The 20,916-nt window shown below is 45.0% G+C and overlaps 2 protein-coding genes across 4 annotated transcripts in view; both read left to right on the forward strand.

Annotated features, from left to right (window-relative positions):
* The first annotated feature begins 623 nt into the window (after positions 1 to 623).
* Positions 624 to 20,916, forward strand: part of KCTD14 (potassium channel tetramerization domain containing 14) — an 87,335-nt gene continuing 67,042 nt past the window's right edge. Inside the window, exons 1-2 of one of the 3 annotated variants that reach the window (XR_014008894.1) lie at positions 624 to 1,121; positions 4,490 to 5,474. Coding sequence is in view for 2 of the 3 variants with exons in the window: in XM_081197472.1 (XP_081053598.1) it covers positions 1,062 to 1,121; positions 4,490 to 5,164 (735 nt within the window). In the remaining variant the exon portion in view is untranslated. Of the gene's footprint in view, positions 1,122 to 4,489; positions 5,752 to 20,916 lie in introns of those variants that run through there. The other 2 variants (XM_081197473.1, XM_081197472.1) reach the window with 2 other exon arrangements.
* Positions 19,347 to 20,916, forward strand: part of INTS4 (integrator complex subunit 4) — a 42,131-nt gene continuing 40,561 nt past the window's right edge. The window contains exon 1 of the mRNA XM_081197334.1: positions 19,347 to 19,488. Coding sequence (XP_081053460.1) covers positions 19,432 to 19,488 — 57 coding nt within the window. The 5' untranslated portion in view covers positions 19,347 to 19,431. The remainder of the gene's footprint in view (positions 19,489 to 20,916) is intronic.

The following is a 20,916-nucleotide window of genomic DNA, read 5'->3' on the forward strand; positions in this document are numbered from 1 at the left end:
GAGACCTTAAAATTCTTATAACACCGTTAATCATTCATTCATTCCTGACTTTTTCGGTGCCTCACTTTCATAGCTGTCAACATTTCCCATTTTTTAAGGGAAATTCCCTTATTCTGAATAGGATTCCTCGCAAGAAAAGGGAAAAGTTGACAGCCATGCTCACTTTCCCGGCATATTAACCAAAGCCGGATACTTTAGCTGAGATTCCTGAAATTTCAGAGGGTTGGACTAGATGACTCTTGGGCAGTGGCGTAGCGTGGGTTGTCAGCAAGGCAAGTAATTTGCGCCCCCTAACCCGTGGATTTGCGCCCCCTAACCCTAACCCCCAGATGTTGCGCCCGGTGCGGCAGGCCCCCCCTGCACCCCCCCACGCTACGCCACTGCTCTTGGGTCCCTTCCAACTCTATGATTCCTGGCCACAGCAGTCACTTGCGCTTCAAGGGGCAAAGGTGAGTCTAGGAGTTGCAAACTGAGCTGCAAACCGGTTCAGAGAGAGGGCAGCCCTGCCTAGAACAGGCAATTGACCGGTCTCCCAAAAGAGCGGCTAAGCTCTGAATGAGCTTCCTGTGCCTTTAAAAGACAGAGCAGTCGCTCAGGATAAGCTGTGGGAGCAGGGTGTAACCAGTTCACAAGAAGGGAGTGTTTCGGGCTACACTAACCTGGACGTGAGACCTGAAGAAAGTGGGAGGGACTGGTTTGCCCGGCTGGGTGTTAGCCAGGGCTTCTTACGCAGGTGTCACAGGGAGGAATATATATAGGCAGTGCTTCTCTCTCTGGGCTGCTCAGCAAAAGTTTGCTGCCAGAAGACAGGCCGGCCCGGAAAAATATTTCCACCTGCGGGTTACCTGCTTTGCACCTGTAACTCACCTGGGAAGTTCTCCAGGGAGCTGTGGCCGCCAAGTGGCAGGCAGGCGGATGTGCCGGAGTCAGCTGCGAGGGCAAAACCTGCAGTTGGAGAGAAAGAGAGAAAAATCAGCACCCCTCCACCACATTGGGGTCTTTTGGGGCTGGCTGCCCTTCCTGCAGATCTGAAGCTTGCAGGTGTGAGTTGAAGGGGAAAGATGAGCATTTCATCAGAACCGATTTCCCTCCGGAAACAAATTGGGAGCAACCTGCAAACGGTGAGTGAATCACGGGGCCCAGGACTTCCTGGAACAGCTAGCTGGGGAGGGGCTGTGCAGCTCCGAGCTTTGCAGAAGGTCGTGGGTTCAATTCCCAGCATCTCCAGGTAACAGAAAGGCCCAGGTAAGTTGGTGACTTCTTGTTTTCCCTGGAGAAAGTTAATCAAAGTTAACAATACTGGTCTCAGAGACCAGTGCCGGATTTCCGTATAAGCTAAACAAGCTATAGCTTAGGGCCCCACTCTCTTGGGGGCCCCAAAAAATTTAAAGGGGAAAAAACTGGATGTACATTTCCAAAATATAAGATAAAAAAGCAAATAAAATAAAACCTACATGCAGCAACAGTGTTTTGTGTTGTGTAGGCTCCTATGATGTAATTCAGGCATATCCAACAGGTAGATCGCAATCTACTGGTAGATCACAGGGTGTTCCTGGTAGATCCTGGTTGATCTCTGGCCCCTGAGCGATCTCCTTACAAAAAAAACCAACTCTGGCTTCCTAAAAAAAGCTCACCCTCCACACAGTGGCGTAGCGTGGGTTGTCAGCACCCGGGGCAAGGCAAGTAATTTGCGCCCCCTAACCCGTGGATTTGCGCCCCCTAACCCGTGGATTTGCGCCCCCTAACCCTAACCCCCAGATGTTGCGCCCGGTGCGGCCGGCCCCCCCTGCACCCCCCACGCTACGCCACTGCCTCCACAACTTTGCCTTCCTAAAAAAAGCTCAAGCTCCACAACTTTGCCTTCCTAAAAAATGCTCCACAGCTTTGGGTAAATCACTGCCAGTCTTTTTACGACAATGGGTAAGTTTTTACGACAACTGCCAGTTTTTCTATACTGTGAGTAGATTGCAGACTATTGGGAGTTGGGCGTCCCCAATGTAAGTCATGGGCCCTGCCTGCTAGCCTGCTCCCTAAAATATCACTGTTTCGCTCATTTCTATATATAGGGTGCCTCCATTCTGCATGGACTGATTGCATGGCAACATGTGCAAATGGCTTGAGATACTTATGAGGTCCATAAATTACCATGTAGCATATATTCCACACAAAAAACAGCGACAATTTGTTGTTGACAAAGGACAGCTGGACGTATAAAGGGCCCCATTACCTTCAGTAGCTGAGGGCCTCATCAAACCTAAATCCGGCCCTGTCAGAGACCATCATCCACACCAACCTTTTCTCCACAGGCATGGGCTTTTCAGGGCTTTCTCGGAGTGTTTCCTCCCCATTTGTTCTGGTGCTTTCCCTGGGGTAACCCGCAGTTTCCCACTGAATCTGAGCAAAAAACAATCTGCCGTTCAGCGATAAAAAGTGGGTTTTCCTGCATCTAGAAACGCAGAGCAGGGGTGAATGGGTAAGCCCTCAATGCAACAGTGATGTGTCTCAGGGCTCATCTGGTTCTGTTTTATTCATTTATTTCATTTATAAACAGATTTCTGTTTATGCCATGATTTCCAGGCTCAGGTTTGGAACCTCCAAGCTCAGGTACGAGAGGGTGGGGTTTTTTTTTGTCCTGCCGCTTTTCCTGGGAAAACCCTCTGTTTACCACTGAATCGGAACAAATATCAATGGGTGTTTCCACGGATTTACGTTTGTTCCCATTCAGCAGAGGATTTTCTCAGGGAAAGCGGCGGGACAAAAAATTGTGGCACAAATGGAAGTCTGCATGAGTACGTGTTCTGCCATTATTATAATTATTATTATATTGTATTTATTCATTGCTTTTCACATGAAAGTGTCTCAAAGCGAGTAGCGATGTAAGAACAGAAATAGCAAAAAACAAACAAACCATAAAATGCAAGTATAAGAACATGAATAAAGCAAGGACCTTGGCTTCATAGTAACTATGATTAAGCTAAGCTTATTACAAAAATATACCTATTAACCAGCCTAACAGGTTTATGAGGAAATGAGTACAGTATTTCTTTAAAATGCTTTCGGACGTTTCAACGTTAATGCTTTCAACCTGCGGTAACAGTATTACATCATGCTCTTCGTCCTTGATTTATTTTGTTTATTAATAAGATATTTTTAAAAAACAACAACCCAAGAACGCAAAATGCTCATCCATAAATATTTAGAAAAAGACAGGTCCACCCCACCAAAAGCAGACCCTCCAAGTGTCCCTGTTTTCCAGGGACAGTCCTGGATTTACAGAAGCTGTCCTGGTTTCTGATTTGATCCCAGAATGTCCCACATTTCCTTAGGACGTCCCTATTTTCATCGGATAAATGTTGGAGGCTATAGAGCCATGCGACCCCCGAACCAAGGAGATAAGTAACTATACAACCTTTAGAAGGCACCTAAAGGCAGGTTTTTTAATGCTTAATGTTTTGTTATGTTTTTATATATGTTGGAAGCCGCCCAGAGTAGCTGGGGCAATGCCGGTGGAGTATACATTCGTATTCGTAAAACCTTTTATTGGCATCACAAACAACATCCAAAACAAAACAAATCAATACAGAATTAAAGTACCACTTCCCCAGTGGCCCAAAACATTTGCTAAAAGAAAGGAGGCAGAGCAGTCTATCGTCACATCTCTTGGTCTCCAGGGAGAGCAGACGTCTGCAGTGTATTTCGACGAGAAAAAACCAAATAGAGATATTTAGCCACTAACTTGGTGAGCTCCTGATCATTCCCCAGTAATAGAAATTGTGTGACCTCTGACTCTGGTTTTCATTTGGGGATACAGAGTTGATCTAGAAATTGCTGGCGGAGATCAGCATATAGTTTACAATTCAGAACCATATGTGTAAGGGTTTCCACCAGGTGGTCTTCGCATGGGCAAATTCTTTCTCCTTCCATCCTGCCTGAGAAGCTTCCCCAAAGGAGGTTGGATGGATTTGAATTAAATCTGGCCAGTGAAAGTGCCCTCCTTTCTTGAGGGTTAAGCAGAAATTCAAGGTAATTATGGTTAGTTTCATGGGCCCAAGAAAGTTGAAAATAAAGAGGGGAACATGTTTTCTCTGCTGCTACTGTTAGTTCTTAGTGTTCAGTATCCCACAACTTAGTTTTTATTATAGCCTTTGCAGATGGTGGGGACATCGATCGCAAAATTTCCACTGACAGCCCGAGTTGCTGTACCTTCTTGTTAAACTGTTGTAGCCCTGGGGAAAGAAAGGGAAATAATAAAATTATTATTATTATGGAATAGGACATCCCTATTTTCATCAGAGAAATGTTGGAGGGTTTGCAAAAGCAGGTGTGCAAGAGACCCCAGACATACTTGGTTACCCTCCAAAATAAGGACCAAAAGCCTGTGTTAATGAACTTAAAGATTGGAAAAACGATAAATAGTGAGAAATCAGAGTGGACAGATCCATCCTTCCTTCCCTGGATATCACCTTGCTTTCCTTTTCTTTGTTTCCAGCAGTCTCAAATCATAGAGCTCAATGTTGGCGGGGAGATATTCACCACCACCCTAAGCACCTTAAAGAAGCACCCTGGTTCCAAGCTGGCTGAGATGTTTGCCAGTGGGCAGACCAAGCCCCGCACGGACCCCGAGGGAAGATATTTCATAGACCGCCCCGGGACTTACTTCAAGTACATCTTGGAATACCTGCGCAGCAACCAGGTGCCCACGAACTGCGTCCAGGAGGTGTACAAGGAAGCCCTCTTTTACGACATCGAGCCTTTGGTCAAGCAGCTGGAGGACTCTCCCCAGATCTTTGGGGAGCTGGTGGCCAGGAAACAGTTCCTCGCCCGCGTGCCCAGCTACAACGAGAACATCGAGCTCATGATCCGCATCGCGAGGGCAGAGGCGGTGGCGGCCCGGCAGTCCAGCGTCATGGTGTGCGTGATGAAGACCGACGAGGATGTCGTCAAGTGCCATGACACCCTCAACGGCTTGGACTCCTACAAGAAATCGGTGGTCAAGTTTGGACCCTGGAAAGCCTCTCCCGGCATTTCTGACCTACTCGACTGCATCAAGATTGACGTGGAGGCCAAAGGATACAAGATCTCTCTCCAGGGCTACGTTCCAGAAAAGGGCTTCCGCTTCAAATCCAATGACTACTTCTACAAATTTCTCTTCACTTGGTGGTAGTGGAGCCAGCGGGAAGGGCCTCGGCCCAGTATACCTGAAGGAGCCTCTCCACCCCCATCGTTCAGCGCAGACACTGAGGTCCAGCTCTGAGGGCCTTCTGGCGGTTCCCTCACTGCGAGAAGTGAGGTTACAGGGAACCAGGAAGAGGGCCTTCTCGGTGGTGGCGCCCGCCTTGTGGAGCCACCCTCCCATCAGATGTCAAGGAAATAAACAACTACCTGACTTTTAGAAGACATCTGAAGGCAGCTCTGTTTCGGGAAGTTTTTAATGTTTGATCTTTCATCATGTTTTTAATACAGTGGTACCTCAGGTTACATACGCTTCAGGTTACATATGCTTCAGGTTACAGACTCCGCTAACCCAGAAATAGTGCTTCAGGTTAAGAACTTTGCTTCAGGATGAGAACAGAAATCGTGCTCTGGCAGCACAGCCAAAGTGGTGCTTCAGGTTAAGAACAGTTTCAGGTTGAGAACAGACCTCCAGAAACGAATTAAGTACTTAACCCCTGAGGTACCACTGTATTCTGTTAGGAGCTGCCCAGAGTGGCTGGGGAAACCCAGCCAGATGGGTGGGGTATAAATAATAAATTTATTATTATTATTATTTATTATTATTATTATTATTATTATTATTATTATAGCTCAGTGGTAGGTCCCACGCCTCACCTGCAAAATCCAGTCCTCGGCAGCATCTCTGGGCAAGACTGGGAATTTTCCCTGCCTGAAACTCCACAAAGCTGCTGCCAGAGTGTAGACAAATATTGAGCTAGAGAGGCTAGTGGTCTGATTTGGCATAAGGCAGGTTCCTATGTTCTTATATCCAATGGGTTGGTGCTTCAAAGTAAGTGGACCTCAGCTGCTGATAATATTGCCTGCTGGAATGACCTGAGAGCTTTGCTCCTGTTGGCAGCCCGACAGATCCCCAACACATTTGGCGCAAGGGTGGATTTCCTCATTCCCAAGTCCAACTGGAGTTAATTTGTCTTGATTCAGAATCATGCATCTTGGCTGTATCTCTCTCACCTGCTTCTCCTGCAATTTCCACCTGGATTCATACTGTTGCAAGGAAAATACAGGCAACTTCCAGTTTACAGGCACTGAAATGGCATATACAGTGGTACCTTGGTTCTCGAACTTAATCCATTCCGGGAGGCCGTTCGACTCCCGAATTGGTGCGAAAACCAAGGCATGGCTTCCGATTGGCTGCAGGAGCTTCCTGCGCTCAAGCGGAAGCTGTGTCGGACGTTCGGCTTCTGAAAAACGTTCACAAACCGGAACACTTACTTCCGGGTTTGCAGCGTTCGGGAGCCGATTTGCTCGGCAACTAAGCCGTTCGGGAACCAAGGTTTGACTGTATTTGAAGCACCATTGAAAAAGCCTGCAAACACCCTGTTCTGCCACCACCCTGCAATGCGTATTTGTGCAAAAAGGTGCAATGCGTATTTGTGCGGTCACACACATATTGAACATGTGTACACAGGGAGTTGCCTGTACTATAGTTCCCAGGGGACAGATTGCCCGTGGTCTGGATTTATGGTGTGCCATAGTCCGAAGGTTATTTTTTGTGGAGCTCAGAGCTGATAGACTCCCAGCTCTTTGACTGTATTGTACCAGGGAGAGGATAAGAGCACATGGTGCACAAATAGACTTTGTGACTGTGTACATCAGCATACCACAGAGCCTAGGGCTTGCCGATCAGAAGGTCGGCGGTTCAAATCCCCGCAACGGGGTGATCTCCCGTTGCTCGGTTCCTGCTCCTGCCAACCTAGCAGTTCGAAAGCACGTCAAAGTACAAGTAGATAAATAGGTACCGCTCCGGCGGGAAGGTAAACGGCGTTTCCGTGCGCTGCTCTGGTTCTCCAGAAGCGGCTTAGTCATGCTGGCCACGTGACCCTGAAGCTGGACGCCAGCTCTCTCGGCCAAGCGAGATGAGCGCCGCAACCCCAAAGTCATCTGCGACTGGACCTAACGGTCAGGGGTCCCTTTACCTTTAGCACAAACTAAACTACTGGCTTGCATGAGTGTTACAGCTCCCTATAGAGAATTCTCTCTTGCAGGCTACCACCCCCTCCTCACTTCCAAGATGGCCCCCTTCACTCTTAATGGTCAGGGTCCCTTTACCTTTACCTTTACATCAGCATATAGCACCTGGCATAGGGGAACAGCTTTCTGGTTGTTTGTGGAATGTATTCTTTAGGGGCAGTCTGAACATTTATTTCAAGAGCTCTACAGAGCCCTCATATTGGCTGCACCTGCACCTCTGGATTAAATAAGGTAATAAAGCTGTAATCATATGCAAACTCGGTAGTTAAGAAGCACATCCCTCTTGGTAAACATGCTTAGGAGCAGCTTTCGAAGAATGTCAAATTAGGAACTGGGAACGTATTTCCATCTTCTGGTTTCTCCCAGCTCGTGGATGACTCTTGTGGCAATGAGTTCCGAAGAGTGAGTGATTGTGGCATCTGAATATAGACTGCATTTTTTAATCAAGGCATATATTGGCTTATATCTTGATCAGGTTCCTAAATTAAATGGGCTTAGATTTTCAAAAGTTTCATGCCAGGCAGGCCAGCTGTTTTTAGAGAACCTTGACAGTGTTTTCCTCCTAGACAAGGAGACGCCATCCAGATATATTAGTTGTCAGACATTTGTTTAGAAACCTTCAAATGAAGGAGATCTTTCAATGTTGATGTGAACCCAAGGTCTCTGACATATGTTTAAGATAAAAATTATTAACCATCTGTTTTGGAGGGCAAGGAGGGCAAGAGGTGAGCTGGTAATTAAGATTCTTTGTTGAGACACATGTAAGATATATTACTACTTATTTGTCATTTATAGATGTAACAATATATAGCTCTTTGTGTTCCATATAAGGACAGGAGGATATGAGTGTATCTTAAAATTGGTTATAGCAATCAGCCAGTAGGAAATTCAAGCAGGCTGATTGAACAGAGGCAGCCACAGGAGGAGCAAAGGGGGGTGGATTAAGGAAATATAAGGGCTGGCCATAATGGCAGGAGGCAGGCCAGAGCTTGGTAACCATATACCACTGTGCCTCTCATTTATTTGTCTGACAAATAAATTATTATTTTAATTTCTCTGTTGCTGCGTTGAATATTTCATTCCAGCTAAGCGTTAACCACAAGCAGGGTGCTACATTTTATGGTGCAGGGTGCTACATGATTGTGTGAATAGCACTTCTTTCTGGTTGCCTGAACCAGCCATCACTTTCACTAGTGGCCCCACTAGTGAAACCCAGAACCAATGACATAAAATATTTGGTGGGGCAGGGGGAAGGAAAACAAACATTAGTCAGTTAGTTCAGTATTCCTATTGTTTTACTTGATGGGTGGTGGGGCAGCTGCCAGTATGTGATTGAACCCTACCCAAAAATAGCAATAGTTTGGAAATTCTTTTTGTGGTCTATCCCCCCCCCCCCCGATCTGCCACCAGCACTTCTGCTACATTAGCCCTTACGAGCACCCTTTGTATTTATTATTGAGACTCAAGGCAGCTTCTCGATTTAGTATCCTTGTTCTTTAGGGATATTTGAACTGATACGGAATGGAAGGGGGGGGGCTCCTTTCCCCCTTCCTTCTAAGAACATCCGAGGCCCCGCTTATTCCTATGGCCCCGCTTTAGCCAAGGACCTCCTGTTACAATGTATCCATTCTGTTTCTGCTTTTGCCCTATAGTACAGAATGGGTTTGAAATCATTGAAATCTTTAGAAATTGATATAAAATCAACCGTAACTCCGATTTCTTCGCTCTCAGTGTCATTCAACTCAGTTCCCCGTGGACTCCATGATGCTATCCCTACTTCCATAATCCCCGAAGCGGCAGGTCACGTACGCAGGAACTTCTTAATTTGCCAAACCTTCCCTCTAGGCAATATTAGGTGGCAGACGATGCATATCTCTGACCCATTGTCTTGCCACCACCGGTACTCAATAAATGTGTATCTATGTATATTTCCCGCTCCGCATATCCCCCCTCCCTCATCCGAAAATGCTAATTAATGTAATCCCACCTTTTCATAATGTATTCATGACGTGTAAAGTATATTCATGATGTAACTTGTGAAACCCAACCTTCCCATAATGTATTCGTGACGTTTCATGCACTGTATTCTGGGATATGGAGGGAAATTTCAAAAGTTCATGTCACCCCTTTCTCTGGGTTCAATCTCGCCTTGAACCTGTTGCGCAATAAACTTGGATCTTCTGCAGTTTGCTCCTGCGTCCGGCTGAGCTCATTTTCTTCCGCAGGGACCCACGGACTTAGTCCGATGAGCTGGGTGGCAGAGTAACCCCGCACCCAGATTTTTCCGTAACAGTTGGCGCCGCAACGTGGGGCTTGTGGTTCTCCCGAGCTGCTGACTGGGGGCCCCGAAATCTTCAGCCGGCTCCGGGCCATTTTGCCTGGGAAGATCCTTTTGGACCCCCAGCCATCTTCCGGGCGGTAATCGAAAGCCCTAGGAGTTCAGCCGGGGAGCAAAAGAGGGATCCAGCCGGCTTATTATTCATCGATCCCGGGATCATCATAGAAGACGCGTGAGTATAAGGAAAAAGGAAAATCCAGTGCACTGGTGGGAAGGGGGTGGAATCTCCTGGCAACTGAATTCTCTGCCCTCCTCTCTATCGCTCCTTCTTGCCTTTCTCTTGGTCCGGTTAGTGAGAGAGACCGTGGACCGCTGCTCAACCCGAAAGGGGGGTTCTGAGCTCTATCTCTTTTCCTTAAAATCTCCAGCCAGCCGCACCAATTGGGAGTCCGAAAGTAAGACGGTGAGACCCGGCTTGGAAAGACAGCCGACTTTCCGCAACGGGCATCCCAGTTGAAAGCAAGGGGTTGGAGCTCTCTTTCCGAACTTCTCTAGCGCCCGGCAAGGGGGCGGGAAGTGGTCTTGCTTTCTATCCCAATCCCAGCCGCACTGGTCGGTGCCACGTAACCGTGCGTGAGCCCGCTTCCAAAAGCAAGGGGGATTTTCAGTTCGAAATTCTATCCAGGGACCACCCGATCTGGCACCGCATGGCGCGGGCGTCCAGTAGGGCCCCTTTTCCTGAGATGTGACGATAGGTAGGAGGTTGCCAGGAGGGATAGCCCATGAGGAATTGGGCAGGACCGGCAGAGTGGAAAGAGACCCCAGGTTATAGGAAATAAGGAAATAAGGAAATAGGAAATAAGGAAATAGGAAATGGAACGCAAGGAACCGGATAGCTAGAGCTCTCTAAAACCCACTAAGGAAGTTGCCAGGCAACTAGAAGCCCCTTCTCCTCTTTACTATACGTCCCTGTACTAAGCATACCAAACCCCTAGACATACCAATCCTAATCAACCCCTCTTTTTCCCCTTCTCTATCCCAGACACCCCCCCCCAAAAAAAAGCAAAAAGCAAAAAGCAACAACAGCAACGCATGCATCTATAAAGGGGTACCCAGTCAACCAAGCGTTGTGAGCCCTACCAGTCTGATTACCTGGTGGTGTGTTTGAAGAGGCAAGGAGGCTCATAAAACCATGTGGGACCTTCCTACTAATTTCACTTAATGAAGCCAAAGGTAGTGGCCCAACTCCTTGCAATAACCAACTAAAGGATGAGAATATATATGTTTACATGTTTACATGTTGTCTGTTATGTGTGTTGTCTGTTAATACATATATGAGAATATGTATGTTTACATGTTGTCTGTTATGTGTGTTGTCTGTTCCTTCTGTCTCTGGCAGACTGCCTTTCTTAAGTGTGCATAGTTTAAACTGCAAGCTTGCTTCAAAATTTAAATCTAAGGAAGCCATGCTGGATCTTAGCAGTCCTAAATAAGAGAAGATGAGAATGAAGTGTGCAAATGTTTACCCCACCTCTTGCTTTGCCCCAACTTTTGAGATTGTGAGTCTACAGTCTTATTTTGGAAGGTGCTTTTAACCTAATGTTTCTGCTGCAAAAGCCTAGTTGAGCACAACTGCTCTCTCAAGCTAAAATGCAGTGTATGTATTTCATTAAGCGTATGCCTATAAAAGTATGGTGTTCATTCTAAGAAAAAATATTTGAGTCCAGTTTTAACTTCGATTTGGTTGGACAGAAGAGTTATTGTAAGGCTCCTGATATCTGTCTCTATAAGACTTCATGGCCTCTTTTGTTAGAAAATGCCCACCCTCCCCCTTGTTTCACTCTGCCTCTTTCAGTTGTTTTCTCCCTTCTTACTTCTATGCCAGGTAAATTTACTCCCGAGTAAGCTTCCTTTAAAGGAAACTGCAAAGGGGGGGGGGCATAAATTAGGCTTACTATTCCTCTGCAAGTTCAGGAAAATTGTTCACTCTTGTATTCCTTTTAAATCAAATCTATGGCTGTTTAAACTTTGCTTTATAAAAGATCCTCTCCCTATCTTAGGAAAAATGTTAACTTCAATCTTCTTTTAAAGATAATTTCTATAGGAATTTGCACTCTTTAGTCTAAGGAAGTAAACTCTCACTCAAACTAGCTTCAAGATCTGCTAAAAGGGTTGGGTACTTTTATTTTCCTTTTCCTTAGTACATGATAGGCGCATGGTTTGTGATAGGCGCATGGCTTGTGATCTCTTCCCCAGTTGTGTCTGTGTACATAAGTATGTGTGTGTTTCTGGTAGTACAAATCTTGCTATGAACCCTGTATTTTAGGGTTGGACTAGATGACCCCAGGTCCCTTTCAACTTTCCCAATTTGTGGCTGATGAGTTGAAATCCAGCCCAGATTGCTCTTTGTTTTTAAAGGTGAGAGGTGAATGTGTGTGTTTCTGGTAGTACAAATCTTGCTGCGAAATCTTGCTGTGAACCCTATATTTTGGAGGGTTGGACTAGATGACCCCAGGGTCCCTTTCAACTCTCCCAATTTGTGGCTGTGTGGAAGACCATGTGTCTGCAAGCATTGGAGGGTAATTCTTAAATTCTGGTGTGGTAATGGAGTTGAAATTCAGCCTAGCTTTGCTTTTTAGTTTTAAAAGGTGAGAGGTAAAAGCCATGATGTTTTGAAGCACAACTGGTAATATCAAGCATTTGAGTGATTACAGTATTTATCATTTTGTCTACTATTTATTTTAATCAAACTTAAAAGTCAATTCAAAGTTTAAGCACATACAAATGAATAATCAAGTACAATTAGCCTTGGCCATTCCTGTAAATTAAGGCGCAGAAAATAATAATATTAATAATAATAATAATATTTTTTTGTCTGCAAATGGTAAGGCTGAAATGGCTGAGAATGTTAAAAAAAAAAAAAAAATAATCCTATGAATTCTAACTCTGGCCATTTTTACTCATAAATAAGAGAGCGGTTGATTGTTCCGCGAATGGCCAGAGGGATATTAGCCCTTTCCTGTACATAAAGGAAGCTTGGCTGAATGGTGAATACTTGAATTGCTGAGTTTCTCTTTTTTGTTTTAAAATCTAACCCTATTTTAAAAAACCACTCCTTACCTGGCCATTTTTACTCATAAATAAGAGAGCGGTTGATTGTTCCGCGAATGGCCAGAGGGATATTAGCCCTTTCCTGTACATAAAGGAAGCAGCCTCAGTTTGCTTGGGCTGAAATTGCTGGCTTTGGTGAATACTTAAATTGCTGAGTTTCTCTTTTTGGTTTAAAATCAAACCCTGTTTTCAAAATCTACTCCTTACCCTTCCCTTCCCTTATTCAAATGGTAATTTAGCCAAAGGATGCAACATTTTCAATAGTATAAAAGGTTTGCTGAGACATGAACTCTGCACATGCACAGAGGCTAGATCAGCTAAAGAAGAGAGAGAGAGGAAGGGGGGAACTGTAAGGGGGGAGAGGAGGTTTCTTCCAAATGTAAAAGAAAACTCGGAACCATTGAGAAACCATTGAGGGAAATCACCCTTAATCTGTCTTTGCTCCAGGGGCTATTTAAGACAAAAGGCTAAAAAACAAAAAAACAAAAAAAAAAACAAAAACAAAAAAAACATAAACAAAAACAAAAACTAGCCCATCAAAAGTCAAGAGCTTTCCAGGTTCCAAATCTTAACATGCCAAATTCTTTTCACAGGTAAATATCAGAGCATTCCCCCCCTCCATGGGAATTTTAGGAACAGCATTTCCTGACAGGCTTCTCACATGAAATAATTTTCCCTTTTAACAGGATATGTGAACCCCGATAACAAAGTGTTTGTCCCCTTTTCCTCCCACAGCAACTTTCTTTCTGTTCTGTGAAACAAGTCTGAATCCCTGCTACAGTTTGACTTCCATCTCTTTGTGGCTTTGACCCTTTTTTTTAAAGTTACAAATAATCTGTTTTCATTTATTTAATCTGTCTCTCCATGATGTCTATGAAGTTAATCAAAGCACAATCAAGCATTGTTTGTGGAATGGTACTTGTTTACCTTTGGCCTGAGCATCTCTTATTAATTCTGTCATTTTGGCTAGTGCAAGGTACTTGCACAACTTTAAATTGCCATCCATTTTTTCCTTGGTATTAAGTCATTTTCCAGTATTGTCCTATTAACATTCTAGCCGATGTTGTCACATCAAGAAACACTCTTTATTTTCATTGTTACTTCAGATTTCTTAAAATTGTGTGTCTTAGCATTTATTTATTTTTCGTTCCTCATAAGTCATTGTGTGTGTTTCATTATTATTTCAACCTTGTATTTTTTTTTACAGTTCTCTTTCCCTCCAAAGTGAAGGAAAGCAAACAAACTTGGCAGATAATAACAGTAGTTATAGGAAAATGTGATAATAATATTGGAATGAATGAAACGCTTAATTCGCTAAGATTTTATTATTTGCAACTTCCAACAGAAACCGAATGATATCCTTTTCGCCTTTTGCCCCCTCCCTTTTCTAACTGTCTTTAAGCCCCAAACCCTGCCCCTTACAGGATATCACTTCTACAGATGTGCAATGAGGAAAAGCAGCAACAACCCCTCATGGCTAAGGGGAGGAGTTGAATTGCAAGGACATTTTCTCACTTTTGGACCTTAAGACTGTGCTCCAGGATTCAAAAGATACATGCATAAAAGATCACAATTGTGTCAAGATATGTAACTGATATTTAATTAGTTTGTTTTGTATTATGTGTTATTATGTAAGAATGTTGAAATGTGTCTGACAGTGTGATTTCCACAAAGGGGGGCAATTTTGTGTGTAATTGTTTTTATGTTTAATGTCTTATTGCTTACACACCAATGGAGAATTCTCATGCATTTTATACTTTCTAATAGCTCACACTATGGTGTAGTCCAATGTTTAGATCAACTTATAACCACATTTAATTGTTCCACCTGGCACCCTGCCAACTTTCCCTATCCATTTTAAAATGTGTTAAACCTCGTTTTGCCAAGGACAAGCTTCTGGATCCATAAAACACCAGGTACATGAAGGTGCATATGCTTTGGTTTAGCAGGAATGATCCCTTATACAGTTAAATTGACTTATTTGGACAACTGCCCTTGTTAAGTATGGTTTTCTTTTAACAGATTGGTTTGAAGAGTTGAGAACCATGGGGCAAGATAAATTCGAATTGGACTCAGTTTGAATTGGGCACGTGTATCCAGGCTGCAATTAGCCTTTTGGTCCTTTAAGTGCAAGTGAGCAACCCCCATGCGTGCAAAACCACAGCCTATAATAGAATCCCATAGGAAGGCCAAGGCCAAGGCATCTCCCTCACGAGATGCCCAACCTGTGCCAGCTATGGTGAATGCCAGGCAACATGGTTAAATGAAAGCCCCGAGGGGATTCAACAGACAGGATGTGTTGCTGTAGCACTATGTCAGTGTGAGACCACAGAAGAGCTAGCTTGACACCTGAGAAATACACAAAAATGGCGGAGGACAAAACACCAACTGCATTTTTCAGTCAATTAGACCTTCCTGCTAGGTGTAAAGCATAAAACACTATTGAGAATGCCACAAGTAATTTAGCAACAAAATACAAGAGGTGTTCTTTATATAATACCCTATATGCAGCTACCTGCACTGCTATACTTGCAAATGACCGTAAGAGGCATGGCTTGCAAGTCCCTTTCAGGTTTGCATAAAGCCACACATCCCATTCACCGAGATTTAGGGTGCGGAGAAAAGATTTGCAAGTTCTTACAGAACTTTAATGCAAATCTATCTCCGAATGGGGGACTGATACGGAATGGAAGGGGGGGGGCTCCTTTCCCCCTTCCTTCTAAGAACATCCGAGGCCCCGCTTATTCCTATGGCCCCGCTTTAGCCAAGGACCTCCTGTTACAATGTATCCATTCTGTTTCTGCTTTTGCCCTATAGTACAGAATGGGTTTGAAATCATTGAAATCTTTAGAAATTGATATAAAATCAACCGTAACTCCGATTTCTTCGCTCTCAGTGTCATTCAACTCAGTTCCCCGTGGACTCCATGATGCTATCCCTACTTCCATAATCCCCGAAGCGGCAGGTCACGTACGCAGGAACTTCTTAATTTGCCAAACCTTCCCTCTAGGCAATATTAGGTGGCAGACGATGCATATCTCTGACCCATTGTCTTGCCACCACCGGTACTCAATAAATGTGTATCTATGTATATTTCCCGCTCCGCATATCCCCCCTCCCTCATCCGAAAATGCTAATTAATGTAATCCCACCTTTTCATAATGTATTCATGACGTGTAAAGTATATTCATGATGTAACTTGTGAAACCCAACCTTCCCATAATGTATTCGTGACGTTTCATGCACTGTATTCTGGGATATGGAGGGAAATTTCAAAAGTTCATGTCACCCCTTTCTCTGGGTTCAATCTCGCCTTGAACCTGTTGCGCAATAAACTTGGATCTTCTGCAGTTTGCTCCTGCGTCCGGCTGAGCTCATTTTCTTCCGCAGGGACCCACGGACTTAGTCCGATGAGCTGGGTGGCAGAGTAACCCCGCACCCAGATTTTTCCGTAACAGAACAAATCACATGCCTTGGATTACTTCATGTTTACTTTTAAACTCGAGTGCTGTCTTCCGTCATAGCACTGCATGTTTGTTTCGCTTAATTGGCATTCATTTGTTCTGCAAAAGGCTGTGCATACACAGTACATTTAGAGTGCATTTAAAGAGTGTTTCGTCCTCACAAAGATGCCTGGGAACTGTAGTTTGCCCCTCACAAAGCTACGATTCCCAGGACCCTTTAGTTAAAGTTCCCAGAATTCCTGGGTGGGCAGGGGGAGTGCTTTACATAAATGTGTGCGTAAAGACTCTGCAGCATGCAGGTTTCTGCAGCTATAAGAGCAAAAATACTGCAGAACAGAACACACAAGGGCAACAATATATCTAGCAGGTGAGGGTGTTTAGGAACTTTTGAAACTTGAATATGGGTCAGGATGCAATATTATCTGTGTGATGACACTAATGTTATCTGTGAAGACACTAATATTGAAAAAGCAGTGCGGGAAGCATTTTTTATGACTTCCCAGGAAACTTCGTAACTGTCCTTAAGGTGGCTATTCTTGCATGAAGGAACTTGCAACGGAGATTGCAACGTGAAGTTTACAACACATCGAGAGGTTCCACTCTATCACTTGTGGATTGAATTCACTGGTGCTAGGATGTCTATGTTACCGTCACAACTGAGATTTTTGGAATATTAAGTGGTATATAAGTGCAAATAAATAAATAAATAAGCTGGCTTATATTTTTTTTGCACGTGTGTGTGAATGACCACTATTAAATTCATAATGACCACTGTTCATACAGTGGTGCCTTGCAAGACGAAAATAATCCGTTCCGCGAGTCTCTTCGTCTAGCGGTTTTTTCGTCTTGCGAAGCAACCCTATTAGCGGCTTAGCGCTATTAGCGGTTTAGCGGCTATTAAATAAGGCTTAGCGGCTAAAAGGCTATTAGCGGCTTAGCTGCTTAGAAAAAGGGGGGGAGCGAAAAAAATCACAAGACTTGCAAAACATTTTCGTCTTGCGAAGCAAGCCCATAGGGAAATTTGTCTTGCGAAGCGCATCAAAAAACGGAAAACCCTTTCGTCTAGCGGGTTTTTCGTCTTGTGAGGCATTCGTCTTGCGGGGAACCACTGTACTTATCTGCATGGCAATTTCTTCACGGCTGACAATTTGCCCAAGGCCCGCCCCAACCAGGAATATGTGTTTGCTGTTCTGTTTGCACAACAGACTTATACTTGCGCAACAAAACGTGCCCCTCCTTTTCTCTGCAGCTCCCCCCCATGTATCCTCGAAACCTGGGGGAGGGCAGAGAGACTAGAGGAAGGTGAAGTCCCGTTGCGTGATTGTGTAATTCCTCTTGCACAGTTCTAGTTACACCCAATAGCTCTAATTCGTATCGTGAAACCTTTATTGGCATCACATACAACATCCAAAACAAATAGCTCTAATTAAATGTGAAGCCTTTTGTGCTGGACACTGAGCAAGATCTGTTCCTGCTCACCTGGTGTCACATTTAATTTGGGTCCAAGTTTGAGCCACTCTGCAAGTTACAGTGGTACCTCAGGTTACATACGCTTCAGGTTACAGACTCCGCTAACCCAGAAATAGTACCTCGGGTTAAGAACTTTGCTTCAGGATGAGAACAGAAATCACGTGGTGGCAGCGTGGTGGCAGCAGGAAGCCCCATTAGCTAAAGTTGTGCTTCAGGTTAAGAACAGTTTCAAGTTAAGAACGGACCTCCGGAACGATTTAAGTACTTAACCCGAGGTACCACTGTATATAGAATTATGGGATAGTGAAAGAAGACAGTTTATCGTTGCAGACAGGTGGAGGTGCATTTTTCAGTGCTTCAACACATTTAAAAAACACACACAACTTTCTGCATGTAGAAGACTAGCACATCAGGAAGATGCCTGTTCTCAATTTCCCTCTGCCATACCTTTGTTTTCTGCATGTGGGGTCCTTTTTATGCGAAGAACTGTAAAAGGGAGTCCTTTGATGACCCCACAATTGCCTAATGTTGGCTCCCATAGCTTCAACTCGGGGGTCACAAGAAAGAGACTTCAGTCAACAGATAGAAGCAAAACAGCAGCCAGTCGGCCTGATCCTTATTGTTGCAACAAGACTTCCCACTAACACATAGACGAAGCAGCCAGAAGCCCTGAGCAATGGTTACATCAGTATTTTAAAGTTTCTCAAAGTTTCCCATAATACATCCTCAAGACATCATATACTGTATGTCACAGGGAGGACATGGGTGGTGCTGTGGTCTAAATCACTGAGCCTCTGGAGCTTGCCGATCAGAAAATCGGTGGTTTGAATCCCCGCGACGGGGTGAGCTGCTGTTGCTCTGTCCCAGCTTCTACCAACCTAGCAGTTAAAAAACACATCAAAATGCAAGTAGATAAATAGGTACCGCTCCGGCGGGAAGGTAAACGGCATTTCTGTGCGCTGCTCTGGTTCACCAGAAGCAGCTTAGTCATGCTGGCCAGATGACCTGGAAGCTGTACTAGAAATTATCTAGTTACAGATAGGTAGCCGTGTTGGTCTGCCATAGTCAAAATAAAAAAATTCCTTCCAGTAGCACCTTAAAGACCAACTAAGTTAGTTCTTGGTATGAGCTTTCGTGTGCATGCACACTTCTTCAGATACACTGAAACAGAAGTTGCCAGATCCTTCTATATAGTGAGAAGGTGGGGAGGGGTGTTACTCAGAAGGGTGGTGGGAATGGGAGATTGGCAGATAGCTGAGATCTCTTTCTGCCAATCTCCCATTCCCACCACCCTTCTGAGTAATACCCCACCCCACCTTCTCACTATATAGAAGGATCTGGTTGCCCAACAAGGGGCTACAGTCTCAGGTGACATTTTGTTTATAGAGACTTCCGGGTCCTCATCGCATGCATTAAATCCCTTGCGGGGCAAGAGTGGTGGCTGCTAAATAGGAGCCACTAAGCGTATAAAAAAAAAATAGCCAGGCATCCAGAAGGAGCTTAGAGCGCTTCTTTGCAAGTGATTTTCCAATAAACACGCCCTTCGCTTTAAAACAAAAAAAGGTGCGTGAGTTTGGGCAGAGGCAGATTAATTGAGACCTTCACGTCTTTCTTAGTGCAACGACCCCTGAGAGCTTTCAAGGCGCCGCAACCTTCTCCGGCTTTTCTCGAATTCTTAACATGGATATATAAGAATATTTCCCATTTACTTCCTCCCCTCTTCGCCTCCGCACGCGGAGGAGTCTGATGGCTGCGATTGGAAGCCCGAAGTAGAAGGACGGAAGGCTTAAGAACCTCATCTCTTTGACTTATACTCGGCGCGGGAGGGAGGGAAGGAAAAAGGGAGAGGACGGGGGCCGGCGGGGCTCAGCCGGCGCCGGAAAGCGAAATCGCAAGACCATCATGGCGGCGCACCTGAAGAAACGGGTGTACGAAGAGTTCAGCAAAGTGGTCGTCCAGGTAACCGGCGAGGCCTTGGAAGTGGGGTGGGGAGGGGAGGATGGGGCGAAACCTGTAAAGCTTCTTCGTCTCCCATCCACGGCAAGGGCAATGCCGCGCAGTGGTTAGAGGGGCGGCCTTCGGGTCCTGGGTTCGAATCCTCCCACTCGAAGCTCACTGGGTGTGACCTCGGTGCGGGTGGTGGTGGTGGTGGTGGGAGGTAGCTGCTCTCGCCTCTCATCCTGACCGTACCTCACAGGGTTGTTGTAAGGATTAAACTATGGCCTCTTAGAAGTGGGAGGGATGTTTTCAGTGCATTTGTTTTTCCTCTTGGCCTTAATGTTTCTACGCGGGGCCTGTTGGTTGTTTGTAAGTCGATTTGGGTTAGCCTGGGAAGGATGAAAAGTGGCTAGTAAATTCATAATAATGATAATGATGATGATGATAGAATTTATTCATTTCTGTCACAGACAAGTTCCAGCTCACACACAATATCAGGGAAGTCATAGTCAAAATAAAAAAATTCCTTCCAGTAGCACCTTAAAGACCAACTAAGTTAGTTCTTGGTATGAGATTTTGACTATGGCAGACCAACACGGCTACCTATCTGTAATAGGGAAGTCATAAAACATGATAAGGATACATTTCAATTTACAATTGGGCAATACAGATATAACAGGGGCAATACAGATATAAGGTAAAGGTAAAGGTACCCCTGCCCGTATGGGCCAGTCTTGCCAGACTCTAGGGTTGTGCGCTCATCTCACTCTATAGGCCGGGAGCCAGCGCTGTCCACAGACACTTCCGGGTCACGTGGCCAGCGTGACAAGCTGCATCTGGTGAGCCAGCGCAGCACACGGAACGCTGTTTACCTTCCCACTGGAAAGCGGTACCTATTTATCTACCTGCACTTAGGGGTGCTTTCGAACTGCTAGGTTGGCAGGCGCTGGGACCGAACGACGGGAGCGCACCCCGCCGCGGGGATTCGAACCGCCGACCATGCGATCGGCAAGTCCTAGGCGCTGAGGTTTTACCCACAGCGCCACCCGCGTCCCAATACAGATATAGCAGCAGTTAAAAATATATAAACTAAATCTTAATCACTAAAATATACAGTGGTACTTCGGGTTACAGACGCTCCAGGTTACATATGCTTCAGTTTACAGACTCCGCTAACCCAGAAATAGTACCTCGGGTTAAGAACTTTGCTTCAGGATGAGAACAGAAATAGTGCTCCGGCGGCACAGCAGCAGCAGGAGGCCCCATTAGCTAAAGTGGTACCTCAGGTTAAGAACAGTTTCAGGTTAAGAATGGACTTGCAGAACGAATTAAGTTCTTAACCCAAGGTACCACTGTAACCCAAGATTATCATTTAAGGCCTTAGTCATTATGGTAGCACAGCTTGTTCCCTAAGTTTTATGGCAGTCGCACAGAATTTGGCCTAATAAT

Source organism: Podarcis bocagei, assembly GCF_964188305.1.
Source record: "Podarcis bocagei genome assembly, chromosome: 6".
Classification (NCBI taxonomy): domain Eukaryota; kingdom Metazoa; phylum Chordata; class Lepidosauria; order Squamata; family Lacertidae; genus Podarcis; species Podarcis bocagei.